We start from the raw sequence: 9662 nt of genomic DNA, 5'->3' as shown, positions 1-9662 counted from the left end.
ATTGCGAAACACTTTAATTGATCGAGAACAAAATGAAAGGGCAAAAGCCACAGAGCGGGAACATGTAAGGAATATAAAATAATAAGTGCAGTTTTTTCGATAAAGGTTTGTGTTTTATCTCACAGTCACACATCATTGCGACAACGGCAAAAATGCTGAAAATGTTAATTTAGATTTTTAGCCCGTAGTTATAAGTTATATTTTAATTTATTTATTATCCATTTAATTAGTTTTAGATTAGTTGCAAGTAACTCTTGTTGTTGAAAAATTACATCAGTAAATACTTAAATAGGTGAATAAACTAATAAGAGGAAATAAAGTATCGTTTTTCTTTCGTTAGATATACTATGTATGTATATTCCCTGAACATACCATATACATTCACTGAACACACACATGTACATTCCCAGAACATTCAGTGTATTAACTCAGACAGATTCCTGGGACATACATGGAATGTTCATAATGTAACTCATGTATGTCCCAGGAATATGCATGTACATCACATGAATGTTCCAGGTATATTCTGCTATGTGGGTATTTGCAACTTTTGTACGTGCTTTTTAATACCAAAACTGCATTTGCTTACCTTGTATCACATTGTCCGCAGGATAGACAAACCCTGATGGAATAAACCCCTCTTGGCCATCACTCCTCACTATCCAGTACCAATCGGGATCTTCTCGGTTTAGAACTAATGCAAACGAAAATTCCGTAAACAGCTAGTTTTATTATAAATGGAAATACCTGTGACAAATTCTCCTCGTTCTACCGACACGTCGTTTTCATCGCGAGCAATGAAGGTGTACAGCACGATATACCTTCCAGAAGGATCTTTAGAAAAGGGAATCATATCGGGTTCAGAATGGATACTAATTGGACTAATGGCCCCAGTTTCCTGCTTAGTTTTCCCCAAGGAATCACAGTCACTATTATCTAGACCTGCTGCATCACTGCAACCAAAGTGATATTGAAACATCTACGCTTCGACGGCGCAAGTTTGGAAGCCTTACCAGTCATGGTTGGTATCAGAACTCTCTCCTGAAGCCAATTGGTTCTCCCTAGGCAGTTTCTTCTTGATGGCCATCTCAGCTAAGTGATTGCTGTAGGGCGTACAATAGGAAAACGGAATAAAACCTTCTTGTCTTGTGTCGGGAGATATAACATACACCCAGTCATTTTCCCTGTATAATATATTCACTATCTGCAAGAGAAATGAAGATTGCAAACTTCCATCTATTAGAGCTACAAACGGGGTTCCTTTAACAAACAAATCTAATTAAAAAGTTTTTACTTCTTGTAGATGAACCTGGTAATTACTGATCAAATGACCTACAGGAAGATTAGCTACTGTACCTGGCCCCTTTTGACTTCCAGTTCATCATCGACACAAGGAGTAAAGTCGTGCAGAACTACCATTTTAGAGTCAGGAGATAAGCCATGCTCCTTTTCAATTCCGACTCTAACCAGCGTTTCTATGCTGGCAGATCCGGTGATCCTTCCCATTCCTGGAGTAACTCCATTGCTTGCCCGGTTGAGCTCTTTTTCGAGATCTACACTGGAGGCTGAAGAAAATAACCGTTTTTTCAAAGCGCCTGTAGTGTTTTTTGGGGTACCAAAATGCAACTGGACAAAGAAGTTGAACGTAATGAATTTTTTGCAATTTGCGCAAGTAAAGTGTGGAAAAACAACCAGGAGCAGGTACCAAGAAGTGTTTCAATTTGGGTCAATCTTGGGCTTCCACAATCCAGTTTGGTATATTGAAAAATAACTACTGTATTTGTTTATGTGGGTATGCTACTTACACTTTTTCTTTTTGCCGCGTCTAATCCTCACAGGGCATAGAAATGCCATTTTTTACAAGTTTTTCACATAATTCATTATACAATCGCGCTATATCGGTTGAGCAATGACCTCTCGCTTAAACTTTTTACAAATCAGTACAACCTGTCTTCGATCCTGACGGGTCACTTGTAAATAAAAACTTGCGAAGTACCCAATGGAACCATTTGTCAATTAACAGGTTCACTTTAGAAAGTCCATGAACGAAGAGACAAATAGCAGTTCCGTTAAAGCAGAGAAGGACGGCGGATTATTTGAATGGCATCTGGGTACCAAAGAATGAGTTCTTATTCTTCAGCTCCAGCACAGATGGCAGTATCAACAATCTTCCGAAGAACCCAATCTGAAGATTGGGGTCTTCTGGTGAACTGAAGTTCAGTGTCCTTGTCTTCACCATCGAAAGCAACAAAGACACGGTTCATAGTGAAGAATTCAGTTTGAAATGATGCAAATACTGGGTTTTTTAAATCGGAGTTTGAGGAGCGAAAAACTATAAAGATAGAACAAGTTAAAAGCTAACAAGTAAGTTGCAATTGAATTTTTCACATTCTTATATTAGCGCAGGATATTTAACTATAAATCTTACATTTTATCAATATAAAAAATCAGGGAAAATCGCTTCCCCATTTGAAGAAAATTTTCGTTAAATTGCTAGCAATTTTAGTTAGGACGAGATACTTTATTGATATTTTGCCAATTTTTGACCGAGATTTGATAGGAAAGGAAATTGGAGAAAAGATAGCAAAAGGTGCAATAAGTATTTAAAATATAACAAAAGTTTGCGAGTCAATTTTAATTTTTCAAGAAACATTATTAAAACCTGTCCATGTCGGATATACAAACTGCAAAACATACATATATGAGGAACAGAAAATGCATTTTTCTTGTGGAAAGAGACTGATAATTTTGTACTGAAAGAGTTTTTTGAACGCAGAGGTACATTTTTATGTTTTCATGTACCTCTACTAATCTTTCATTTCCTTTCTAATTAGAATCGATCTGCGATTTTATTAGTTGTGTGGAATATTCGAATAAACTTACAGAAAAAACGGGCAATGGGATTTGGCCGGATTATTGAGGGCTCACTAAATCAAACCGCAATTAATCCATTAGCTGTAAATTATCGAATTTCTCAGTGTCGTAAAACGTGGCTTTAACTTGCCGCCCACCGAAGAACCTGCCATTAAGGTCAACAACAGCCTTGATGGCGCTTTCAATTCTTTGAAATTCTACAAAAATTCTGACAGCCTCCTCAGGATCATCATGGGGAATTTCGTGAATAATGCAGCTAGCGACAGGTCCATATTTGGTGTTGCATTCATCTTTCACTTCAGGCTCCAGGTCATCATCCACCTCGCCTGGACCGACCATGTTTTTCATCAAAACCACCTAAATTGCAAACAGAACATCTAAATTGAAGAATTGCAAAACAAGGCCTACTGCTTGCCTTGCTGGGATTCTTCACAATTTCCGTGATAGGAGGGTCTTTTCTATCCGCACTATCCAGAGGAGGTGGAGGTGGCATAATGTCTTTCTCGTGAACAATGCGACCGCCCCTTTTCGATGTTTTCTCAACTTGCAATGCACTCGACATTCCCTGTTCCATTCTGCCTAAGCCTTGTCCTTCCTTAAAACCATACCTAAGCGACGAATAGGAAGTGTTACTCAGTTGAAAAGGCGCCGATTGAAACTTACCTGGCCATTATTTTAGCTGCGACTGATCCACCATATCCAGCTGCTTGCGCTTTATTAGGTATGATCGGCAACGGATCAGGAGTCGATTCTTGCAAACTAGGAGGAGGTGCAATAGCTGCACCTCCTGATGGGCGCACTGGTTTGGGACGTTCTTCCTCTTCATCCTCGGCAGTCCAACGGCCTTATATTTGCAAGTTTATTACTCATAGCAATGCCTCTAAATAAGCCTAAGGTAATTTCTTACCAGCAAATCCACTGGCAACAGGAGGTTGACTCATTTGAAGTGTTGGAGGGGCAATCGCCAGTGTTCGCGGCAAAGTATCATCGGGATCATTGAATCTACTTTTGCGCTTTTTGTCTTTCCTGTCCCTATCTCGGTCACGGTCTCGGTCCTTATCCCGATCTCTGTCATTTTCTTTATCTCGATTGTCCCGTATTTCTTTTACCACTTTTTCATACTCATTCGGCCAAAGAGGATCGTATTCATCAATTACCTAAGATGAGTATACAACTGAGTTTGTATTCGTATAATTCGCCTAATTTAATACATTGTTTCTCGATGATTTTAATTTTGAAAAAAGGCTTTCTTTATAGCAGCTTTCTGGAAGCGTTCGCGTTAAGTGATCATTTTGCCAAGCTTTGAAAAATTAAAATCAAGTCGGATTTCACTGAAATTTTCAGCAGCTCTATACTGAAAATGTTATATAATTATATAAAATCTTATATGCCTATAAGTTAAGTATTAGGGGAAGTCTTTTTTACTAAATGACTGAATGCTGAGGTTACTAATTGCTTATGAAACATTCTGATTGCTTCAGGTGGCTTCTTCTATATTTCGTTCTTTGTAAAAAATAATTGAGTGAAACCTTTCAGTTTATAGACACCAGTTCATAATCAAAAAGGTGATAAAACTCTAAGCCTAAATTGATAGACCTAGAGAGAAAAGGGTACAATGGTTTTGTAAGCATGTAAGTAGAACTTGCCGTCAACAGTTGGACTATTTCATCAATAATGTTCTTTAGATAAAAGCAGTTCACATATAGAAATGTTTTTCGGGCTTTGAAGCCGTGGTCCATGGGAATTTCTTCCTGACGTTTCGTCCACAACTGCGGTGGACATTATCAAAGGCCTTCGGTAGTCAGAAGAAAGACTTGAACGTCAGGAAGAAATTCCCATGGACCACGGCTTCAAAGCCCCAAAAACATTTCTATATGTGATTTGACCGGCCGTGAAAGCCTGTATAGTCTGATAGAAGCAGTTCGTTACTAAATGAGTGGTTTAAAAGTAGGCTGAATCTTATATACCTTCCAGTCCAATTCATTGGAATAGATCCCGGTTGCCCCAAGTATCGGCAATCTATTGTCAGGTTTTGCAAAAGTCGGTGGTTCCTCATCGTCCTTCTTGCTTTTCAGGTTGATAACGGGGGCTAAGCTAGCTTTGCGTGCTTGGTCTCTTTTCGGCTGAGTTACCGAAGCTTTTTTCAGCTGCAACTGTGACTGAAGTAGCCTGATACCAGAAGACCATCCTTGGACTTTGTCTTGAGCCGTATCATAGTCGTCGTACAGCGACATTACACTAACGCGGCTTCTGATTAAAGGTTCAATAAAAAATCGAGTTTTTCCCCACTTTAAAAAGCACCAAACTTTAAAGACATTTCGAAAACAACACTTCAAAACAAACCTTAAAGCGAGGTTAATTATCAATACTTCTTCAATTATTTAACAGGATTGTTGGCTGTCATCGTTTATTTTGGAAGGTAAAGCGCATCTAACCTTAACGTAAATGACGGCATTTAATTTGAATTTATGGTAGATTGCATTCAGCCAGAGAATTCAGCTTTCATCCACTGACTCATAGGTGGCATCCCGAATGGCTAGCATATCTCTTACCCACAGGATCTACGCTGTTTCGGCTCAAATCATAGAGTAAGTAAAATAATTTTACTTTCTCTATGGCTCAAATACAAGATCCAATCACGCGAATCCGCTTGTGCTTGCAAGGGGGCGGACTCCCCCCATTCAATTCTCTATCCAACGATGCCAAAACGAATTATCTGGCTCGAATGGTTCTTGAGAAACTTCGAAAAAAGCAGCGTTATGTTTAAGTGAATTTTGCAACTCAAAAAAAACCACGCAAATCTAAAACTTCTTGAATTCAAGCATTTTTTGAGAAAACTGCAACATTTCATTATCGATGGTTCACTTTCTAAAAAGGCCATTTAGTTCTCTTTGGAATGATGTAAAAACGAGCGTTCTTGCTCATTTTGCTTCCGAGAAACATGCTAAACGGACCGGAAAACATGAAATTTTGCAATAATATTACGCCACCTTTGCACAAAACGACGATAATTTTTCCAATTTCATATACAACAGAAGGCTGTATTTTTTCTAACATAACCCCCCCCCCCTGAATTTAAAGCTGGATCCGCCCCTGTGTGCTTGTGGATGAATTCATGTTCATCGAAGGCACGAATTTTGTCTACATGATTATTACGAAAATATTTTGCAGTGAAATGACGTTCATTAACGTCATCGGACGTGGAAAAACCTTTAAAATGCCACTTCTAAAATGTATGTACCGACACTGTCTCTAACAGTAAAAATAGATTAAATTACTTAATTTAAACGAGGAAACTAAATAAAAAATTGTTTATTCTTCTTTTCTTCGTTGTGTCTCTGTAGTAGGCTTTTTGAGGATTAATGAAAAAATGGAGAATGGGGCGCCAGCTTGCAGAAAGCTGGTAAGAAGATCTATAAATCCCTTAGTTTGAACTGAGTGTAGTTTTTCAAGAACAACTGAATTCAACTAATCAGACGTTGCAGTAAAGTTCTATTTTTGTGCAGATCGCATTTTTATCGTTTATATTTATGTTATTGATGCATGTAATATTTATTCGAAGAGGCACAACGACGGAGCTTCTTGAATCTTGGGTTTAAAAATTTTCTGAATTTTAAGCAACTGAAAAATTTTAGATTACTTAATATACATCTTTCTTAAAACTAATATACTCTGCTTAGTTATCTAAGAATATTCACGCATAGTGTAAAGCATTGCTATAACCTTAGTCTAATTTATGAAGCGAAATCCAGCGGGTGATTTTGCTGGGCAAGATAGTTTTCTTATTTATGTTGTTTTCCACATCCACCTGGCAAATCACCCAATGCTAAAAGGCAAGAAAGAAAGTTCGACTGTTGGTGCACAACTGCAATTCTTAACACTCCGATCAGCTCAATAATTTACTTTAATTTTCAGTTACCCTATCGGTAAATGTGCGTCTTGAAAATTTGTTGGAACCAATCATTCCTGAAATATTGTACTGTCCATGTCGTATACCCTGTATATAGCCAATAAGTTTATAATGTTTTCACAAAACTTTGGTATCAATGTTCTGCAAGCAATGCTCTGTTACATATGCACTCACACACTAACTTTGTGTTGACTATTGCGACTACTCCTATTACAAATATCTTTTTTCAATGGCAAATTTTACATTATAATACTTTTAAATATCAAAATTAGCTGAAGCTACTGCCACTAAACTGTGCCACTAAGCTAATAAGCAGGTTTTACATTTTCCCATCGTTTGTGTTTAGTGCAGCTCGTTTTTTACCAATTGGATAGTTCGAAATTAGCTGACTCGATTGAGTCATTGAAGTTGAGTTTGAGAGCCGCCTCATTCCTAATCCCAATTTGATCAGTAAATGATTGTAAGTCTTCCTTTTGCAAATGAATATCAGGAAAATGAAAAGACCTGAAAAAATTATTTCAGGCACACTATGTGATGCGCTCACTCTCATCGCCCCATACCTTGAAGACAAATTATGTTGTCGATAATAATTTCCAAAATCATCGTAAATTGACCGTCTTTCAAGTCGGGAAAGAAAGCCGATGTTGTTTCAAGGATCCAAACTACTCCCATTATAACAGCCAGCTTCACAATAAGTCCCAATCTAAAACGTTGGGAATGTTTTTGAAAATAACCAAGCAATTTCTTTAACAAGACTACGTACTTTTCCTTATCAGCGGCCACTTTGCTAATGCGACTCGAATCGTTCATTCTGATCATTTCACTTTTCACCTTTATGCAATAGACAATTGTTCTTATAAATAGCACGGTGTTAATTATTTGGATTATCAGCTGGGGCAATATAAGCCAAAACACCCTGGCATAGTTTCCTGCTCCTAAAAATTACATACCATATGAAAAATATTACATAAAAATAAATAAGAAAATAATCATATAACCAGTTGAAACGGATCTCATGCATACATTTCATTATTAACCAGACTTTTCGCATCAAATAAACACGTAATTTTATGAACGTTTATACAATCGCTGGCCAGAATTAATAACTTAGATGATATATTTTCAACTATACTTCTATTGTTTGTTGATAAAACAATTTTCTGCCGAAAACCAGATGTACTTTTTTAGACAAAGAACAAATTTTAGTTGAATGAGGGGCGCAGTGTTTTCGTTCAAAATAATTATTATTAATTAAGTTAAATGTGCTTTGAAGATGATTTGAGTATTCCATTGATGTTTCATAATGCGTTCACAAAAGCGAATTAAGGCACAGTGTTTTTCAGTTCAGTATAATATAAATTAGAAAAAACTTCACTGCTGTTGTTTATATTTAACTTTTATTTTAACAAAAGACAAAATGATAACTGGAATCAAACCTTCATAAGGGGGAAGAATCATACCAGCATTAGCCAAGATAAATTACAATGATTATGTTGATGAATCGTGAAAAAGTATCAAGGAGAATCTTTTGAAAACAGTTAAACATTTTTAAAACTGTTACCAGTACATTCATATAACGTTTATTTTGAAAGGCAATCAATCAATTTAAACAGGAATTAGTTGAACGTTTGAAACACATTCAAGCTGCAAGAGTTACATTAAACAATCAATTAGCAACGTACATAAACCGCACCAGAAAGATTACATTTCATACGTATTAATAGAAATTTCTGTAAAATGACCATGCGAATGTAATTTAATTTTTATCGAGCATTCCACCAGATATTAATTGGTCAATTCCCAAAAGAAATCCCTTAGAGGAAGGAATCAATTTTAGATAAAATTAGAAGCGCTGCGGCTGAATTTTGCAAGTTCTGCAGTGTTTCTCTCGCATTTTTTTTTTAATAGAGATCAATTGATACTTACTGTTTTCGAAAAAGCACTTAAATTGTCCCATGTAAGGATGAATAATATACGGAAGTATTTCGCTATATGCCAAGACTAAAATCATCAGGTTGTGACATAACGGCGCTCCCCATCCATAAAGCAAGTAGAGCAAGAATTTCTTTAGGTCCTTTCGCCTTTGGTCACTTCCTATGGTTCTTTTAGGTGTTCTAAGGCAAAATAGTATCCATACTGATATTAATGAAACTTAAAAATGTTTCAGTTTCCAAGCGCATTTGTCTCGTTTAAATGAAAAATAGAGACGGTTTAGATGTTCAAATAATTCCCCATGTTGTTAGACGTAGACTTGGCTCATTATATTGTCTTGGAAGCTTACTCAAATAATTTCAGCTTGTTTATGAGAAAACACAGATTTCACTTCTGTGTTTATTATCGAGCATTTTTACGCCAAAACATTTGGCCGACTATTAATCAAACTTGAAAAATGATAATAATGGTAATGTGAACTTTTTTCATATTGGTAAAAATAGCACCAAGTAAATATTATTAAATATTTACAATTCAATTTCTGCGAAGAAAAATATGTAGAAAAATTCCTATAAACATGTGTGTTGAAACGCTTTGTGTCCGGGATTGCATCCCGCAATGGCAAATAGAGCCTGGCAGTTAAACCGGTTCTCCAAATGGGAGCCATAAACTGGCATTTAGGTACCTTGAATTTTCGCATTTTCCGTTAAAACTAGATATAAAAAGTGCGCAATTTAAGGCTCTATTTTTTAGAGCTTTGCAGAATACGTTTTCAGTAGTTTAAGGAAACAAAACCAAATAGGAGACACTCAGGGGCGGATCCAGCTTTAAATTCAGGGGGGGGGTTATGTTAGAAAAAATACAGTCTTCTGTTGTCTATGAAATTGGAAAAATTATCGTCGTTTTGTGCAAGGGTGGCGTAAGATTATTGCAAAATTTCATGTTT

At 36.6% G+C, this 9662-nt stretch overlaps 3 protein-coding genes across 3 annotated transcripts in view; all 3 read right to left on the bottom strand.

Moving 5' to 3' along the window:
- LOC109537292 (SH3 domain-containing protein Dlish) overlaps positions 1-2337 on the bottom strand; it is a 4396-nt gene extending 2059 nt beyond the window's left edge. Inside the window, exons 1-5 of the mRNA XM_019903928.2 lie at positions 1806-2337; positions 1357-1565; positions 1014-1204; positions 748-953; positions 590-694 (exon numbers count right to left, since the gene is read on the bottom strand). Coding sequence (XP_019759487.1) covers positions 590-694; positions 748-953; positions 1014-1204; positions 1357-1565; positions 1806-1854 — 760 coding nt within the window. The 5' untranslated portion in view covers positions 1855-2337. The remainder of the gene's footprint in view (positions 1-589; positions 695-747; positions 954-1013; positions 1205-1356; positions 1566-1805) is intronic.
- Positions 2338-2616: 279 nt separating this feature from the next.
- Positions 2617-5571, bottom strand: LOC109537291 (splicing factor 45). Its single transcript, XM_048665175.1, has 5 exons — positions 4842-5571; positions 3782-4031; positions 3538-3718; positions 3290-3482; positions 2617-3231 (listed from the first exon to the last, which is right to left on the bottom strand). Exons 1-5 carry the CDS (start codon positions 5106-5108, stop codon positions 2944-2946), a joined length of 1179 nt encoding a protein of 392 aa, XP_048521132.1. The 5' UTR covers positions 5109-5571; the 3' UTR covers positions 2617-2943.
- Positions 5572-6171: 600 nt separating this feature from the next.
- LOC109537294 (probable G-protein coupled receptor Mth-like 11) overlaps positions 6172-9662 on the bottom strand; it is an 11831-nt gene continuing 8340 nt past the window's right edge. Inside the window, exons 5-8 of the mRNA XM_019903929.2 lie at positions 8711-8898; positions 7548-7719; positions 7345-7487; positions 6172-7288 (exon numbers count right to left, since the gene is read on the bottom strand). Of these exons, the coding sequence (XP_019759488.2) occupies positions 7104-7288; positions 7345-7487; positions 7548-7719; positions 8711-8898 (688 nt within the window). The 3' untranslated portion in view covers positions 6172-7103. The remainder of the gene's footprint in view (positions 7289-7344; positions 7488-7547; positions 7720-8710; positions 8899-9662) is intronic.

This window comes from Dendroctonus ponderosae, unplaced genomic scaffold, assembly GCF_020466585.1.
Source record: "Dendroctonus ponderosae isolate FM_Combo_2020 unplaced genomic scaffold, Dpon_F_20191213v2 Dpon_F_20191213_3, whole genome shotgun sequence".
In the NCBI taxonomy this organism is placed as follows: domain Eukaryota; kingdom Metazoa; phylum Arthropoda; class Insecta; order Coleoptera; family Curculionidae; genus Dendroctonus; species Dendroctonus ponderosae.
Note: the sequence above shows the minus strand (reverse complement) of the source record. Positions and strands in the feature narration are given on the sequence as shown.

What these genes read in the sequence shown, in the direction of transcription:
- LOC109537291 (XM_048665175.1), bottom strand. Translation starts at nt 5,108, where the DNA reads ATGTCGCTGTACGACGACTATGATACGGCTCAAGACAAAGTCCAAGGA. An exon ending in GCAGCTAAAATAATGGCCAG is followed by an intron (nt 3,483 to 3,537) that starts GTAAGTTTCAAT and finishes TTCGTCGCTTAG; the next exon opens with GTATGGTTTTAAGGAAGGAC. An exon ending in TTGTGAAGAATCCCAGCAAG is followed by an intron (nt 3,232 to 3,289) that starts GCAAGCAGTAGG and finishes TTTGCAATTTAG; the next exon opens with GTGGTTTTGATGAAAAACAT.